The following is an 18,836-nucleotide window of genomic DNA, read 5'->3' on the forward strand; positions in this document are numbered from 1 at the left end:
TGTGGTAATGTCTAGAACCAAAATTATAAAAATGTTGTCTCTGTCCAAATATATATGGACCTAACTGTATATATACACATGCTACAAAAAGGCCATCCAACCACATGATGTATATCAGTGTTTCCTAAATTCCAGTCCTCAGGGCCCCCAACAGATCATGTTTTCAGGATTTCTTTAATATTGCACAGGTGACAGAATTACTAAGGCATCAGAAACTGCAATACTAGGGAAATCCTAAAAACAGGATCTATGGGGAATCGTGAGGACATGAATTTGGGAATCCTTGATGTATATCATATCTATGTGTAAATAGAATCTAGAAACGGCACAAATTAAAATGAAATAAAATCACAATATTCAATACTACATCACAAATAAACTAAAAATGAGTAAGTGATAATGCGACATCGGGAGGGTAAAAGATAGCTGGTTTATTATATCACACCTAAGTATGAAAGTATAAGAAAAACAAGAATGAGTGCGCTTTTGTTTTACCTTTCATTTGCACCTTATTCTTTTAATTTGTGTCTTTTGTAATATGTTGCTTTTTTTTTTTATCTTTTACATATATGCGTTCGCAGTTTTGTTTACACTCATCATTGTGGATATTTCCAGACGTTTTCAGCCAATTAATCAATTGTGACTTTGTTTATTTATTTTTTTAAGTCGCTAAAGTTTTATAACAATTCATTCCAGTCCCCCGCTGGAGAGATTTTATGTTCATCTAAATTTGTTGCACAATTTGAAACGTTTTAATCGAGACATTTGACTTTATGCCCTAAAAAAAAAAAAAAAAAATTTTTTACAAAAAGAGCATTTTTTTTTAATTTTGTGCAAAGATTCATGAACCGCATGCGGAATTTTGAATCATTTAGCACGAGCAGGAAACATCAATGAATACGACCAGACAAACTAAACACAAAATGATGACATGGACCCAAACTGTAAGAAAGGTACAGAATAGTGACGAGCGAAGGTGCTGGGATAAGGTGTTATCTGAGCATGCTCAGGTGATAACCGAGTATCTTCGGCGTGCTCGAACAATATGTTTGAGTCCCCGTGGCTGCATGTCTCATGGCTGTTCAACAGCAGCAACACATGCAGGGATTGCCTACTAAAAGAGTGGAGTGATGCACTTTAATCTTGTTTGGTCCATACTCTGATTCGTGGTGGATTTATTGTTACGTCGGCCCTATGTCACATCCCTTATATGAGTTATCTTTTGTTTATTTGGGATGTAGCAATTAGTTCAAATTGTGATTTCTTTTTATTTCTGCCATTAATGCCTTATGCATTCTCACAGGTGTGTAACATGCCCTACAACTCAGTTGTAGATGTGTCCATCACAGATGATCCTGCCGCAGTGGCAGCATCAGGTCTCTTTATCAGGCACTCAAGTCTGCTCTCTGGAAATATTACAACATATTAATCCCAGATCTTCACTCTTTCTCTTCCTCTTCGTCCTCGCTTTCTTCTTCGCTCTCGGATTCCTCTTCGCTGTCTTCATAGTAGACTCGGTTCGTGTTGACAAACAGGTCACTGTCATCTTCTGTGTCGTCATCCTCATCTACCACCCCTGTCTTCTTGCTTTGGGTGTTCTGCGATTCTGCTCCTTTGTTGCTACAGTGAAAATGAGAAATAAAATAAAAGTACACCCAATTTGCTTAATGATGAGCGAGCGTACTGGGATAAGGTGTTATCCGAGCATGCCCATATCGAGTATTTTTGGAGTGCTCGAATACTATGTTCGAGTCCCCGCGGCTGCATGTCTCACAGCTGTTTGTCATGACATGAAGCATTTTTTTGATCATGTCGAAAATACTCGATTAGGACAGGAGCATGCTCAGATAACACCTTATCCAAGTACGCTCGCTCATGACTACATCACTGTTAAGCCACCACTCCACTGGCGCACCAATGAATGATACGATCATTTAAAGGGCACTACACTGCAAGATATAGTCAGCCTTCAAGATGATCCCGCGGCACATCCACATATATAACCAGACTGATATGCTGGATAAACAAAGACATATCTGCTGCATCCCAATTTTTACATACAAGAAAAAACAGACCGATCATCTAGAATACATCATCAGAAAAACATCAGATGACACGCTCTTCTAGTCTACTGACCGCTGCAGTCAATCACAGGTTGCAGCGTTGTTATGACTTCTGAACGGAGCAAGATTCACCTCCTGAGTCAGCGCAGAACTCTGGAGTGATCTACGCTAGATCGGCCAGGGCATTGGAGGATGAGCATGCCATCTTTTTTACTATTATTATTTTAAGCCATACAAAATGTTAGTTTCATATGCTGGACAAATCCTTTGAATTTTCTTTTTAAAGGGAGTCTGTCACCCCATTTTTCGAGTATCAGCTGCGGGCAACGCCATCAGGGGCTTATCTACAGCATTCTGTAGTGCTGTAGATAAGCTCCCGATGTAACCTGAAAGATAAGAAAAATGAGTTATATTATACTCACCCGGGGGCGGTCCGGCCTTGGTCCGATGGGTGTTGCGGTCCGGCGCCTCCCATCTTCTAACGGTGACGTCCTCTTCTTTGCTGCCTATCATGGCTCCTGCGCAGGTGCACTGCTCTGCCCGATTGAGGGCATAGCAGAAAACTGCAGTGCGCAGGTGCCGGACCTCTCCCGGCGCCTGCAGGACTCTGCTCTGCCTTCAACAGAGCAGAGCAGTGCACCTGCGCAGGAGCCACGATAGGCAGCAAAGAAGAGGACGTCACCGTTAGAAGATGGGAGGTGCCGGACCGCAACACCCATCGGACCAAGGCCGGACCGCCCCTGGGTGAGTATAATACAACTCATTTTTTTTTTTTCTTATTTTTCTGGTTACATCGGGGGCTTATCTACAGAATTACAGAATGCTGGAGATAAGCCCCTGATGTCGGTGCCGGCAGCTGATACTCGAAAAATGGGGTGACAGATTCCCTTTAAATAACCAAGAAAATATCACACAAAGTGAATGAAACGAAAAACATACCTATCTTTTTCCTTTGCAGAATTTTCTGCATCTTCTTTATTAAAACCTAAAGGCCTTAAAAATAATAAAGAAAAAAAAATTGTTATATTAATATTTACTATAAATAATGAATCTCGGCCGCCCTGCTGATATTGCTGCACATACACGGAGAAGAAGAAAACTTTGTATAACAGTACAAGAGAAGGATCTGGGTATTCTGGTGACTCAACGCCAAGCAGCAGCAGCAAAAGCAAATTAATGTCCTGATTGACGCGTTTCAAAGTGATACTTATTCATAACCTGATGTGAAAATGCAGCTGCATCACTTCGAAACGCGTCAACCACGACATTAATTTTCTCTTGGGACTTTCTCCTCGGATGACACACTTATCCATTTCAGAAAGTGGATTTTATCTTGAATCATGTTTTTACTGATAAAACATTTTTAAATAAAGTTTTGCAATTTATTTTTTAAGTGCTGGACCAACTTTCTCTTCTTTATGGGGTACTTTAATAATTACCTGCAAGGGTAAATAAAATCCCTTGAATTAATGGCATATGTTAGTTTCTACGAGTTCATGGATTATACACGGAGGATCTGTAATTGGGTTTGTGCTCGCCGGGGCACCAACGCTGGGAATTTGCACTATTTTGGTGATACTCCATGGTGAAGATATGAGTAGATAACAGGTCTAGCACTGTCCAGGAAGCATCTTACCACAGGCCTTCTTTCTGTAGGAGGCGTTGGTGATCCTTATAGATGATAAAAGTGATCTCTGCCTTCACTTTTTCCCCTTCGGCGATAGGATCGACAATGATAAAATCACCTAGGCAGAAGAATACTCGTTGTGAGGACACAGCACATGGCAGACAGGTGAGCGGTCGTCACTGATCTCAATGAGTCACATATAGACGACTCCCTGAGGCCTTAGGAAAATATATTGTGCCAGTTTTCGCAGCATGAAGGCATTCTTAACAGTGCTTCCCGGTGAAAACAGCAGCGTCTCACTGAGACATACAGCAGAGGTGACCACAAAGCTGTGTGATTTTCAAAGGGGATATCTGGGACTTTGCAAGAAAAAAAAAAAAATGTACCTAAGTAGTGATGAGCGAGTATGCTCAGGTTCTCCGAGTATTTGGATGTGCTCGGAGATTTAGTTTCTATTGCAGCAGCTGCATGATTTGCGGCTACTTGACAGCCTGAATACATGTGGGAATTCCCTAACAGGCACTCCTCACATGTATTCAGGCTGTCAAGTAGCCGCACATCATGCAGCTGCTGCAATAGAAACCATCTCCGAGCGCATGCAAATACTTGGAGATCACCTGAGCATGCTCGGGGAAACCCGAGCAACGAGTATACTCGCTCATCACTATACCTAAGCACTAACTTGCAGGTAGTTGCTGCTTACCTGCTTGCTGTGTCCAGCGCCGTTCTTCGCCTGCACAGACCGGTCCCGCAGGTAATTCAGCTTACGTCATGTTGACAGAACGGGAGATTCTTTTTTACCCTGCTCTGTTGACGTGTGACTGCCGCTTCCTGCTGATTGACAGCCGGACTCCTCAGGTAGAGGGGATTCAGCTGTCAATCAGCATGACGTTGTCAGTCACGGCCTGTCAATAGAGCAGAGAGGGAGAAAAGCCGCCGTTCTGTAGACATGACGTCAGCAGAGGCAGCTGAATCACCGGCAAGAGCGGTCTGTACCGGCGAAGAACAGCGCTGAGCAGAACAGGCAGATAGACAGCAACTACCTGCGTATTATTATTTTTTTTTTTTTTTACAAGGCCGGGATCAGATGAGCAAATGAAAAAATGTCCAGATTCAGCCAGAAAACTTGCATGAGTTTCATCCATATTGTCATCTGTGGGTCTGATTTTTCTTACATCCATATAACTATTCAGTTGAATAGGGGCAGATGTGCAGTAACTGGCAGCGACCACTATACAATTGGCGGAGCTGTGCTGTTCTGCTCCACAACTGATGATCTCCACAAGCACCAGGAATGAATAGGTAATTGTTGGGGGTGCCAGTTGTCGCAACTCCACCATTCAATATTGATAGGTCATCAATATAAAAGTACTGGACAACCCCTTTAATAATGGCAATGTATCTATAAAAATTGGATGCTAACCAGATGAACCATATGGAGCCCAATTTTTATTGGACCTACATAGTCTTGTATATGTGAGGCTCAACCAATACTCTGAAGAGAACAATGCATGGCTACCTATTTTTTCAAATGGACACCCAAACCGAAAATCCACAAAAAAAAAATATGTAGGAAAAAAAGGAAACACATTATGTACCGAAGTCATGTAGGAGTGTAAGGCTGTGTGCCAACGTTGCGTTTTTAAGCATTTTTGCCGCTTTTTTTCCGCAGTGGAAAAGCTTAAACGCTATTAAAATGCATCCCATGCAATCTTATGGGATTCCGCAGTTGCTGTGCCCATGCTGTGGATTTTACCTCTGCGGAATCGCATAGCGGTAAAATCCGCAGCATGTTCATTATTTCTGCGGAATCGCGATTCAGCACCCATAGGATTGCATTGAAAAGCTCACTTTACGCACGTGGCTATGCCCACCATGTGTAAAGTGAGCGCTTCATGTGCTGATGGTACCCAGAGTCTGGAGGAGAGGAGACTGTCCTCCAGGCCCTGGGTACCATAATCCTGGAAAAAATAGAATTAAAATAAAAAGTAGTGATATACTCACCTTCTGATGGCCCCCGGAGTCTTTCCCGCCCTCAGCCACGCTGCCGGCATCTTCTGGTCCCAGGGATGCACTGTGCGAATTTATCTGAGAATGACGTCACAGTCTTGCAAGCGTGACATCATCTGGGGTAAAATTCTCACAATGCATCTCTGGGACCGGAAGGTATCGGGAGCGTCGCTGAGGAGATCGGGGGCCGTCAGAAGGTGAGAATAACCATATTTTTTTTTTTTTTACATTCTATCTTTTACAATTGATGCTGCATAGGCGGCCTCAATAGTAAAAAGTTGGTCACACTCGTCAAGCACTATGTTTGACGAGTGTGACCAACCTGTCATTCACCATTCCAAGCCATGCTTCAGATCGCTTGGAAAGCGAAAGCATTCCGCAAGCTAAAAACGCTTGTGTCTTGCGGAAAAACGCATGCAAATTTCGTATGCGTTTTTCCCGCGGCAGGGAGTTGCGGAAGTGCTGCTGACATTTCCGCAGCATTTCTGCAACGTGGGCACATAGCCAAAGGCTATGTTCACAAAAATGTTTGCTGTGTTTTGTTTTCTCATTACTTTTTATGAGTGGAAAAAAAAAAAAAAAAACGCTGAAAGAATTGACAGATATCAAATCAAAAACGCTGCAGTGCTCAAACTGAGTCAGGATAAAAAATTTGCTCAAGCCGATGCCAGAAATTTCTGAAATCTCATAGCTTTCTTGGTACAGTAAAAAGCAGTTTCTTTTGTGCAGGAAAAAAAAAAAAAAAACACCATGTGTGAACATAGCCTAATACTCCATGAAAAGTTTCCTGAGGTCCTGTTACCTCTCTTGATCCAGATGTTCTTTCGGAATTTTGTGGGCATACTGGCTAAAAAGCGGTCACCTTCCGCAGTCTCGACCTCATGGAGATTATTGCCAGGGCTCCCTAAAACCTAAAAACACAAGAAATGTAAAATAATTGTGGCACAACATGTAAGACACTTATTCACATTTATTCTTTATACCTCCTCATTGAGGCTGATGCACATATAGACTATATTTAGTTTTAAGACATTTGCACCTTTTTTCAAAACTATTCACATAGGTGCAAAACATGTAAGGGCTACAGCTCACACCTTGTCATTAGTGATGAGCGAACGTGCTGGGATAAGGTGTTATCTGAGCATGCTCGGGTGCTAAACGAGTGATTTCGACGTGCTCGAATAATATGTTCGAGTCCCCGCGGCTGCATGTCTCGTGGCTGTTCGACAGCAGCAACACATGTTGGGATTCCCTAACAAACCAGATATCCCTGCATGTGTTGCAGCTGTCTAACAGCAACGAGACATGCAGCCGCGGGGACTCGAACATATTATTCCAGCACGGTGAAGACACTTGATTAGCACGTGAGCATGCTCAGATAACACCTTATCCCAGCACGCTTGCTCATGACTACTTGTCATCTATGTTCATTGAAATCTTATTAAGATGGCCATACATATTAATTAGCGTTCATTCAAAAGACACAGAAGGGAAAAAGCGGCTGCCGATCACTGCTGACTTCCAGTGGTAACAACGGATCTGCATTTAGGGGAGAGTTGGGTGGCCCTGATTCACATTAGATTTCTGATCTTCATTCTTATATCATGAGCAGAATCAGTTTTCACTGAAGAATGATGTTCCCATTACTGAGATAGGAGCTGGCAGTTGGTGCTTATAAAATTCTACAGAAGGAGGAGGAGCTCGATGCCAACACAGATGCTGCTACAATTTCTGCAAAAATAACAGTTAGGGTATGTTCACACATTGCATTTTTGCTGTGTTTTTTTATTTTTCTGCAGGCAAAACCTGCTCTCTTGGCAGTAAAGACGCTGCTTATAAAAAGCTGCATTTTTGTCTTTGTTTTTGCAGTGCATGTTTAATAAAGCCCAAAACTCAGCAAATGCGCACAGTTGTGTTTTTGTGCTGATTTATGCATGTTCTCATTGCTTAAGAGAGGTCAATGGGTCATATCCGATTTTGGATGGCCGATCACATTGATCTCCTGCAGTAGGCCGAGGTGTCAGAATGGGGCACTTCTATCCTAGTTGGAATGGAGTGGAAATACGCAGGCTCCACCATTCACTCTCTATGGGACTGTTGCAGCGCTGTACTCCCGCTTTCTCTGACAAGCCTTTAGTGAATTAAAGGAGCGGTGGTCGAGCATGTAGCACACCGCCGCTCCCTTCTGACTGGGATGAAAGTGTCCCGTGCTGTTGATTAGTGCGGGTCCCAGCAGTTCGACCACCACCCATCTAAAAGTTATTGAATGTCATGTAGACAGAACCGTCATAGGCATTAAAGGTGAACCCACATTAAAGAGGTTTCCCAGCACCACTATCCCATTTAAAGGGTTTTTCCCCCCATTTTCATCAATGCATATTTTTGGATAGAACTTGTAAATACAAACAATTTTGCAATTCACTGCTTGTTAAGATTTTCAGCCGTTCTCAAAATATTGAGACTTTTCTTTGGTTTACACCTTGGAGACCGACCACTGCTGCTATATAGCTGAACTTGTGCCGAGCTTACAATCTCTCTTCTAAGAGCTTGCAAGCACTGTTTTGAGGCTGGCCAGGATGGCTGAAGCGCACAGTTACCTCCTCATCCCACCGCAATGCTTACAAGCCAGGCAGCAGCGGTGGTCGGTCTCCTAGGCAACCAGCTGCAGACAAAAGTGCTAATTTCTCAAGAACGGCTGAAAATTTTAATAAGCAGTAAATTGCAAAACTTCTTGTACTTACTGTACCAACGCGATCGGACTACATCCATCTAAGAAGATGGAAGTAACCCCTTTAAGTCTGGAGAACACGTGGCCACTGATGTGTGGCTGAACAGGGCGAACGGCGGCATGCACAGTCACCATGCACTCGCTCTCCGTCGCGCACACTCACCCTCACTATGCGCCCGTTCTCCGTCGCGCACGCTCGCCCTCACTATGCGCCGGTTCTCCGTCGCGCACGCTCGCCCTCACTATGCGCCGGTTCTCCGTCGCGCACGCTCGCCCTCACTATGCGCCGGTTCTCCGTCGCGCACGCTCGCCCTCACTATGCGCCGGTTCTCCGTCGCGCACGCTCGCCATCACTATGCGCCGGTTCTCCGTCGCGCACGCTCGCCATCACTATGCGCCGGTTCTCCGTCGCGCACGCTCGCCATCACTATGCGCCGGTTCTCCGTCGCGCACACTCACCCTATGCGCCGGTTCTCCGTCGCGCACACTCACCCTATGCGCCGGTTCTCCGTCGCGCACACTCACCCTATGCGCCGGTTCTCCGTCGCGCACACTCACCCTATGCGCCGGTTCTCCGTCGCGCACACTCACCCTATGCGCCGGTTCTCCGTCGCGCACACTCACCCTATGCGCCGGTTCTCCGTCGCGCACACTCACCCTATGCGCTGGTTCTCCGTCGCGCACACTCACCCTCACACTATGCGCTGGTTCTCCGTCGCGCACACTCACCCTCACACTATGCGCTCGTTCTGCTTCGCGCACACTCACCCTCACACTATGCGCTCGTTCTGCTTCGCGCACACTCACCCTCACTATGCTCTGGTTCTCCGTTGGCTGCACGTAATCCAGCAGAACCTCTTGCACCACGTGTTTCCTTTTGGTCGCCTTCGACATGGCGTGGGGTGTAAATAATGGAGGTTATTACACAGCTTCAGGGTTTTTCTGCTTCCTAGAAACATTCAGGGCCTGAAACACACAAGATGTCTACGTGATACACAGAGTTCCCCTGCAGCAAGGTGGTCACAACACAGCAACGCTGAAAACTACAACACCCAGCATGCCGTGACAGCCGTACAAAGTATGTATAAACGAGACCCCGGGAGTGAACTTTGCACGTATTGCTGCATCATACACAATGGTTCACTAAGCATGGGCTTCATTACCTGCCACTTCCGGGGTGTTATAGGAGTACAAACATGGCGGCGGATGCATTTCCGGTGACGTCACGAGCGGGCGTTCCCATTGTTCCCGAGTGGGGGGGGGGGTATACAGAGAACTCTCCCGCGCATGCCCCTCGGGTCTGCAGTGAGTGGTGCGTTTCCATATCCTGTAATCGCAGAAAGTTGTGTGCCTGCCGTCTTCTGTCTGCAAGTGCGAGCTGAGCAGCGGCCGCTTGGCGGGAAACGAAACACGCGTGTGTACAGGTGAGTGGTGGCCGGAGCCCGGGCCCTGTGTGTATGGGGTGAGGCGCTCTCTGTGGCGGCGCTGAGCTGTATGGGCGGCTGCTGTGTCCACTCACACGGCAATTAGCGGCCGACCAATCGAGTCACACGATCTGTCTCCAGGCCAGGTACTGACGAATGAGTGAGGGTCCCCAGTGCAGGGGGCTGCACACCTGGCCCATCAGATCCTGACCGACACATGTGCCTCACGGCAGGAGAACACAGAGCAGGCCCGAGAGATCAGGAGCCTGGTGGTCGGCACCGAGGAAGAACGCCGGGCCAGGAGGAGGAGGAAGAACGCCGGGCCAGGAGGAGGAGGAAGAACGCCGGGCCAGGAGGAGGAGGAAGAACGCCGGGCCAGGAGGAGGAGGAAGAACGCCGGGCCAGGAGGAGGAGGAAGAACGCCGGGCCAGGAGGAGGAGGAAGAACGCCGGGCCAGGAGGAGGAGGAAGAACGCCGGGCCAGGAGGCGGAGGAAGAACGCCGGGCCAGGAGGCGGAGGAGGCAGCAGACCGCCGGGCCAGGAGGCGGAGGAGGCAGCAGACCGCCGGGCCAGGAGGCGGAGGAGGCAGCAGACCGCCGGGCCAGGAGGCGGAGGAGGCAGCAGACCGCCGAGGCGGAACGCTATGTGCACAAGCTGCGGGTCCGCATGTGGATTGACCTGTGGATTGGCCAGCGGTTTTCCCCTGCGGTCTGACACCTGGACAATGGAATAGCTGGCAAACCGCAGCGGAATCCGTAGAAAGAATTGACATGTCAATACTTTCTGCGGATTCAAAACCGCAGCTTTTCCGCAGTTAAAAATCCGCAGCATGTGCACAGCAGAAGGTAAATCACATAGACTTACATGCTACTGTACACTGTCTGCAGAAGTGCTGCAGATCCGCAGAGGTTAAATCCGCAGCGTGTGCACATAGCCTAATTTGGGAATGTTAGTTCTGTATATGGTGGCTCGGTGGTTAGGGCTGCAGCCCTGGTGTCCTGGGTTCAAATCCCAGCAAGGACAGCGTCTGCTAGGAGTTTGTATGTTCTCCCCGTGTTCCCGTGGGATTTTTCCAGGTTCTCTTGTTTCCTCCCACACTCCAAAGCCATACTGAGGGTATGTGCACACGTAGCGGAACTCGCGGAAGTTACCGCAAGAGTTCCGGAATTCCATTCCGCAGGAAAGTCGAATTTTAAATTCCCGCTATTTTCCCACGGAAAAACTAGCGATTTGCAAGTGTAATTAGCTTGCGGAATGCTCGCGTTTTCCAAGCGATCTGATGGACAGGTTGGTCACACTCGTCAAACAGTGTTTGACAAGTGTGACCAACTTTTTACTACTGAGGCCGCCTATGCAACATCAGTAGTAAAAGATAAAATGTAAAAAAAAAAATATATAGTTATTCTCACCTTCCGGCGTCCCGCGCAGCATTCCCGCCTCTCTCCACACTCCCAGCCGCAGTAATCCTTTGCGCGAAATGACCGCTAGTAGTCATTGCGGTCATTCTCGCAAAGGATTACTGGGAGCGTGGAGAGAGGCGGGAATGCTGCGCGGGACGCCGGAAGGTGAGAATAACTATATTTTTTACAGGGATATGGTACCCGGAGGACAGTCTCCTCTCCTCCGGACCGTGGGTACCATCCGCAAATGTTCTGCTTACTTTTCGCATGGTGTGCACAGCCACATGCGGGAAGTAAGCGGAACAATGCATTCCTATGGGTGCAGGATCGCCGCGATTTCACTAAATTAATGAGCATGCTGCGTTTTTTACCGCGAAGCGATTCCGCCGCGGTAAAAACAGCAGCATTAGCACAGCATTGCGGAATCCCATAGGATTGCATGGGATGCTTATTTTTCGCATTTTCACGGCAAAATTGCGCATTTAAAACAGACGCAAAACCGCACCGTGTGAACTCAGCCTGATAGGGAATCTTGATTGCGAGCCCCATTGGGGACAGAGATGATGATGATGATGTCTGTAAAGCGCTGTGGGGTTAATGGCGCTATATCATCAATCATAATTTCACAGAACATGAATGGAAGAAACCGCATGCAGCTCCCTAGACAATGAGTGGAGGCTGTACAGGGATAGCCGCTCCTAGCTCTTCCTGTCCCTACACACGCATGTTGCAGACATGTTCCGGTAGGGTGTCTTGCAGATGATTGCTGCCGTGGACGGGCTCTTCCCTTCTCTGGTATGTGGACCTTTTGTAGACATGTCAGCCCCGGCCTCACTGGAATCTAGTAGCTAGTTTTGTTAGGCCGGTTTCACATTAGCGCTTTTTCAGCGCGCGCATGGCCGGGGGTAGCTCCGCCCCCGAGCCGGCTCTCTGCCCGGCGTGCCCGCCCCTTGCTTGTAGCGCCGCCTACTAGCGGACAGCGGCGCCTGCGATCGGCGCACCCTATCTTTAGCATAGGGTGCGCAGATCGTGCGCAGGCCGTGCGCTAGTTGCGCTTTGACCTGCGCTGCGCACTTTTGACGGTGCGCCGTGCGCGCCAAAATCCGAAAAGTTTGATTTTGGCGCGCACGGCGCACCGTCAAAAGTGCGCAGCGCAGGTCAAAGCGCAACTAGCGCACGGCCTGCGCACGATCTGCGCACCCTATGCTAAAGATAGGGTGCGCCGCTCGCAGGCGCCGCTGTCCGCTAGTAGGCGGCGCTACAAGCAAGGGGCGGGCACGCCGGGCAGAGAGCCGGCTCGGGGGCGGAGCTACCCCCGGCCGTGCGTGCGCTTAAAAAGCGCTAATGTGAAACCAGCCTTAGATTTCTCCGTGCGGCCCACGATGGGACGTGTTCTCGTACCATAGAGCCCCGAGGTCATGTGTGCATCGGCCTTCACAAGTCTGGCAGTGTAGAATGCGGCCACGTTTCTTGGTTACTTTGGAGATTTATCTGCATTCCCCCATGTACTCACTGTGGACCACCTGCTGTAGATATTGGTGCAGGGGGCAGCACATTTCCTCCTCTGTATTTGCACTGATGTCATCAGCAGAAATATGACTTAATGCTTATTGAAACCAAGCACAGCCGCTCTTGGCTTCTTCACTAATTTCCATCCTTTGTGTATACTGTAAAGTCAGAGCTGTCAATCAAAGATGAGGAGGGCAGAAATGGATGGGAAAATGGCAAGTACTTAGGAAAGTGCTCTTACTACCAGGTGCATTATCTGTACATCTGATGGTGCATTATTGTTTTAAGTAAAATCTAAATGCAAGTTTTTGGAGTGTAAGGGGATAAAAAATGCATTTTTTTGAATCTGACTTAAATTTTAAGACCATCTTCCATTGTGTCTGTGAAAGCTGCAAAACTCGAATTCGAGGGCTTCCACGTGACTGCATTTTACAGCTCATGTTTGGGTCACGGTTCGCAGAGGTGTTATCAGAGCATACGCTTGTCCTAAGCGAGTATATTAGGCATGCTCGAAAAATATATTCAAGCCCCCGCAGCTGCATGTCTCACGGCTGTTCGAGAGCTGCAACACATGCAGGGATTCCCTGTTTGTTAGGAAATCCCTACATGTGTTGCGCTTGTCAAGCAGCCGTGAGGACTCGAACATGCTGAAGATACTCGGATAACACCTGAGCATGCTTAGATAACACTATCCGAGCATGCACGCCCAGTAAAGACCCGTCCAGCAAACTAATAGCCATCATGATTCCTGTGTGCGAGTTTCTATATATGCCATGCACGTGTGATGACACTTCTCTCGACATCGTCTTCTTCAGGTGTAGCCAGCAAAGATGTCTTCCACGTCACAGAAGCACAAAGACTTCGTGGCAGAGCCCATGGGAGAGAAGGAGGTGCAGTGTCTCGCTGGCATTGGTGATGTGCTGGGAGGGAAGCTTGTGGATAAGGGCTTTGACAAGGTAAGATTTGTGCCAGCAGTTTGATATGTGGAATCTTTATAGATTGTAGCTCATGGCCCAAGTTACCGGCCACCTCTGCAGTCTATCAGAAGTAGCCAGCCTCCGAGGCAAAAATTGCAAACTGTGTTCTATATTCTCTGAAGTTGCTAGATACCGTATTTTTCGGACTATAAGACGCACCGGACCATAAGACGCACCCCAATTTTCAGAAGGAAAATAGGGAAAAAAATAATAATGTGTCAAATGGGGGTCCGTCTTACAGTCCGAATTCAGCTTACCTGGGAAGGGATCCGGCACAGGTGGAGGAGTAGTCACGGGTCATTCAGTGGTCCAGGCTCATGTGGTGGCGGCTCTGTCCTGGGGCAGCTGGGCTGGGGCAGGTGGGCTCTGCGGGGTGAGGGTGGCGGCGGGCTGTGCTCCGGTGCAGGGGCGGCGGCTCCGCTGGCATTTCCTCGCTGCCCGGAGTCCCCCGCACATCCCTTGCTAGCCGCCGCCATGTTGCGGTGACCTCCGGGAGCATGGACGCCGGGAAGATGGCTGCCGGTCCGGGGACGGCGCATGCGCAGGTTCAGATCTCGTCCCGAGATCCATGTTCCCGGAGGTCACCGCAACATGGCGAGGAAATGCCGGCGGAGCCGCCACCTCTGCACCGGAGCACAGCCCGCCACCCTCACACCGCAGAGCCCCGCCCGCTGCCACCACCGCAGAGCCCCGCCCGTTAGTATATTGTGCCCATAAGACGCACCCCCTACTTTCCCCCAAAATTTTGGGGGGAAAAAGTGCGTCTTATGGTCGGAAAAATACGGTATATCCAGCTTTAGTGTCCCGCGTGCTCCTGTGATGCTGCAAATGCAAAGTCTCTCATAGTGGGCAGCTTGTCCAAACTGTCAGTCAATTGGGAGAGCACCCATCCCTCGACGGCAAAAGGAGGCAGAGGAGCGGTGTGCTGCTGAAGAGAGATAATGAGAGCAATCCTTTAACACTTTTGCAACATTTTACACCATTTTTTATTTTTTTTCTATTACTCTTCGAGTGACCCCCGTAATAACATGAGCTGTGGTTTCTCATAATGCCCTGTTTTTTTTTTTCTAGGCCTATGTAGTCTTGGGTCAATTTCTTGTGCTAAGGAAAGATGAAGAGCTTTTCAAAGATTGGTTGCGGGACACCTGCGGAGCGAACTCGAAGCAGACGCGCGATTGTTATACCTGTCTGAAAGAATGGTGTGATGCCTTCTTGTAAGACTCTTACCTTCCCAAATCCAGTCTCCGAAGACCATCACCGGATCAACGTCCAGGAGTGCACAGCAAGGAGAACGTCCGCCTGGTCCCAGCATCTCCATATATACCTTTTTTAAGCCTTTCCTTGATATTTCAGAATTTGAATGTATATCCAGATTTCAGAGTTTATATATTTTTTTTGTCACTTAGTTTTTTTTTCCCAAAAAAAAATAATGTTGCCAAAGCTGAATGTGATATTGCCTGCTGATATACAGCAATCTTGGAAGGGGCCTCACAAATGCACCAGACTCTTAACTGCTCCTATTAACCAGTTGTTAGAAACAACTGTGTGCCGTTTTGGCTACTAGGACTACTGTAGAGCCTTGCATCTGGAATATGGTGGCCAAATATAACTGGCTTGTCCACTCACAAGAAACTGCATAGGGTTCCCCTTCATAGGGCAGCATAAAACCCTGTGCCTAAGGGAAGAGCCATACAGCCTCATTACTCGGAAGGGGATCGCAACGCAATTCTCGGACTGGTCGGTGGTCTTCTGACCTGAGTGTGACAGCTGCATAGAAATGCATGCTCTCATATTCGGGTCGGGAGCGCCAACATTCAGTCTGTGAATTGGGTTGCAACCCCTGTCCGAGTTATACTGCCATCTGGCTCTTCCATTCGGCAGACTATGGGCTGTGATCTTTAGACAGGGCCGCAGGTCTCTGGGCATGAACTCATTAGCCTCATATGTGGCCGGTGTGTTTAGGTCAGGAGACCCATGTTTGGTCCAAGCATCAAAGTTTGTAGCCAGACAGTGTTTCACTGACGTCTGAATTGGGTCACTTAATGGGCTTCTTGCTGTAATTTTGATCAGATCGCTACTTTTCGTCCTGCATTTCATCTAGTCCTGTCAGTAATTGGCTCCTGCTATATAGTACTCTATTGATTAGCAGTTTTCTGCCTATGCACAGTGTCAGCTGTCAATGAGTGGTGTGGACTGGGTTATACAGAGTTCATCATTGAGAGGGCTAGAAGAACTAGTTAAAACAGGAATTGCATCCAAACTACAGCAAGCAGCCTAGTAAATGACCTGGCACTGGAATCGTTGAATGTGCTTTAATTTTGAGCCTGTTTTCACAAGCGGCCCCATGAGGCTGGAAGTGCTGCAGTTCATAGAAAATCTGTGCTGTTCGGAACCAACCATGTTCACCCTTCCATAGTGAGTCTTTCTTTCCAAAGACCCCCCTCTCTTAGTTTAGAAGCCTCTAGTTACGTCCACTCCTTCAGATCCATGTGCCCACAAGTGGGCAGCCTCTATAGCCTGAGACTCATGACACACAGCTGCTTTGTCTGACCAGACAGTGGAAAAAGGACATTCATAAGGCTTCGTTCACACGGTGCCGTTTTCTCACTGCTTTTGCATGCTGAATGAACAAACTAAAGCTGCCCCGTGTGAGCCTGTCCTTAGCAGATCGGCAAATTATTGCAGCACGTGCATGGGGTTTGTAAACCCCACTCACCTGCTTCTTCCAGAGTCGCAGAATTGTGGCTGCACGGCCTTATGTAGAGCGATACACGGCACGTTCTGCAGGAGCGGAGCCCTCTTGTTAGGTCTGATGCTGCTTTAGATTGTTACAATGGCGTGCTGCTAGAATTAGTCGCCTTGGGCTATGTTCACACTGACATGCGGGACGTTCCATATTTTGAGAAATTCATGTCCTAAAAGGATCCGGTGCAGAGGGTCCTCGTTGATAACAATAGGGGTCTGTCTGGCTTCCGTCATGTATCTTAAGTTTTGTAGATTGGAAAAAGTTTGACATGGTGCTTTTTTTCTTTTTTTTTTTTTTTCTTCCATGCTGAAAACGGACATGACAGAACCCAGCCGGACCCCATAATAATCAGCACGGCCCCTCTTGCTTCCATTTGTCAATTCTACAATGGATCAGGTTTTTTTTTTTTTTTACATTTTATTTCTGTTCCTCCAACAATTGGAATATCCAAACGAATAGTGTGAACGTAGCCTTAGCCTGACATAAAGTTTTTAAACATTTTAAGCACTTTCTTTTTTTCATTACACCCGTCTGTGTCATTTCAGATGTTGTAATCTTTACACGTGACGTTAATGGGACTTCGCTGTAGAATTGGGAATGTAATTCAGCAAATTTATCAACAGGTGAAAATGGTCATTAAACTGGGGCAAAAAGTCGGCTGTTCAATTCTCGTTGAAACTCTGCCGGCGAACGCTTTGAATATTAAAGTTATGTTAAGATTCGTCAGCGGTTTCTAAGCGCTCGCCGGCGAGGAATCAAAAAGTGGGAACACGACTTTTAATGATTGGAACATTTGCCTGCTGTTCTTATCAAATGTTACCTCCGATTGTTTTCTGGTTTTAAAATTAAAATATTAAATTCTTATTTGTTTTTTTTCTCTTTTGTCTCAATGTTTGTTTTCCTGCATTTATCATGCACTGAATGAAGTCTGACTACGTCTTACGTGGGTTTTCTTATCTGTCCTGTACTCTCTTTACACACATTGTTTTGTTTTTTTGTTTTTTTCCCGGCTGAGTAGTTCTGCGTCGTCTTCCCACCCTGATATCCCCCTGGACTGATCGGTCTCTCCTTGTACACTCGCATATGAGAGCAATTTCAGTCTATAGGGGCTTCGGTTAGGAAAAAGCCACCCGGGACTAGCCTAGGACTAGTCAAGCGAGACACAGACTGGTCTTTGAAGTAGGTTTTCTGTGATAGGCCACATCCTGTGTCTGATTTATGACGCCCAAAGTTTGGGCAGCGTGACTCTCACCATTGGTTCCCTTTAATCCCTTCACCACTTATGACGTAAATGTACGTCATTCCTTGATGGAGGCTTTCAGTCTGCCCTGCCTCTTTCCCTGCCTACAATGACTGTAATTTAGGCAAAATGGAAATCTGCGAAATTTAAAAAAAAAATTCCGGAAAGCCTTCAATAACATAGGGATGGTGGTTTGATGCCCCCACTAATCAGCTGTTTGCAGTTATACATCGCAGGGCACAAAGCTCCATACGCCTTTTAGTGGCCATTCGCAGGAATTGCAGCTCAGCTCTTTTTCACTTCCATAGGAGTAGAGCTGCAGAATGGCCACTGCACAGTACAGGGTTCTGGCTGGAAACAGCTGAGCAGTGGGGATGCCGGGTGTTGGACCACCACTGATCTCTGATATTCGTTAGTTTCCTTTTAACCCCTTAACGTCAACAGTCAGTCATTGGACGCCTCCCCCCTGTTTGGTGCGGGCTCTGGCGATGAGCCTGCACCTTTTCCAGGACATGACCCCTGTGGTTGTCATTGCTGGATCGCTATGAGCGCCGCCTGGTACATACAGCCCTGCTGTATGTATCCGAGGCAATCGGACAAGTGCAGCTTCTATTCTCCCGTGGAGACTATTGAGGCATGCAAAAAGTGAAAATGAAAGATTTTAAAATATTAAAATAAATATAAGTTCAAACTTTCGCCCCATTCAAAAAAGTCACAAATTTCCCAGATCCGTAGCGTCTCCATTTTTTGTGATCTCGGGTCGGGTGAGGGCTTATTTTTTGTGCGCCGAGCTGACGTTTTTATTGATACCACTTTTGCGTAGATATGATCTTTTGATCGCCTGTTGTTGCATTTTATTGTAACGTTGCAGCGACCCAAAAAAATGTATTTCTGGCGTTTCGATTTTTTTCTCGCTACGCCGTTTAAGGATTTAATTCTTTATATTGATGGGGTGATGCTGAACGCGGCGATACCAAATGTGTGATTTTTTTTTTTTTTTTTTTTTTTTTTTTTTTTTTTTAATGGTTTTATTTTTTTTAACAAAGTTTGGAGGTTTTTTTCACCACTTAGATAAAAAAAGAACCTAGACTTGTTTGGTGTCTATGAACTCG

At 47.2% G+C, this 18,836-nt stretch overlaps 2 protein-coding genes across 3 annotated transcripts; one reads left to right on the plus strand and one right to left on the minus strand.

Annotated features, from left to right (window-relative positions):
* Positions 1-410: 410 nt before the first annotated feature.
* EIF1AD (eukaryotic translation initiation factor 1A domain containing) lies at positions 411-9,725 on the minus strand. Of its 2 annotated transcripts, none has more exons than XM_073554688.1 (6): positions 9,592-9,725; positions 9,236-9,394; positions 6,503-6,611; positions 3,700-3,808; positions 3,003-3,056; positions 411-1,620 (listed from the first exon to the last, which is right to left on the minus strand). In XM_073554688.1, the coding sequence occupies exons 2-6, from the start codon at positions 9,320-9,322 to the stop codon at positions 1,440-1,442; spliced, it is 540 nt and encodes a 179-aa protein (XP_073410789.1). In that variant the 5' UTR covers positions 9,323-9,394; positions 9,592-9,725; the 3' UTR covers positions 411-1,439. The 2 variants fall into 2 exon arrangements, with proteins under 2 accessions (XP_073410789.1, XP_073410790.1); XM_073554689.1 differs by lacking the exon at positions 9,592-9,725 and adding an exon at positions 9,504-9,581.
* On the plus strand, positions 9,717-17,348 carry BANF1 (barrier to autointegration nuclear assembly factor 1). Its single transcript, XM_073554690.1, has 3 exons — positions 9,717-9,852; positions 13,577-13,717; positions 14,810-17,348. Exons 2-3 carry the CDS (start codon positions 13,592-13,594, stop codon positions 14,954-14,956), a joined length of 273 nt encoding a protein of 90 aa, XP_073410791.1. The 5' UTR covers positions 9,717-9,852; positions 13,577-13,591; the 3' UTR covers positions 14,957-17,348.
* The last annotated feature ends 1,488 nt before the right edge of the window (positions 17,349-18,836 follow it).

This window comes from Dendrobates tinctorius, unplaced genomic scaffold (genome assembly GCF_039654945.1).
Source record: "Dendrobates tinctorius isolate UK_male_01 unplaced genomic scaffold, ASM3965494v1 ptg000211l, whole genome shotgun sequence".
In the NCBI taxonomy this organism is placed as follows: domain Eukaryota; kingdom Metazoa; phylum Chordata; class Amphibia; order Anura; family Dendrobatidae; genus Dendrobates; species Dendrobates tinctorius.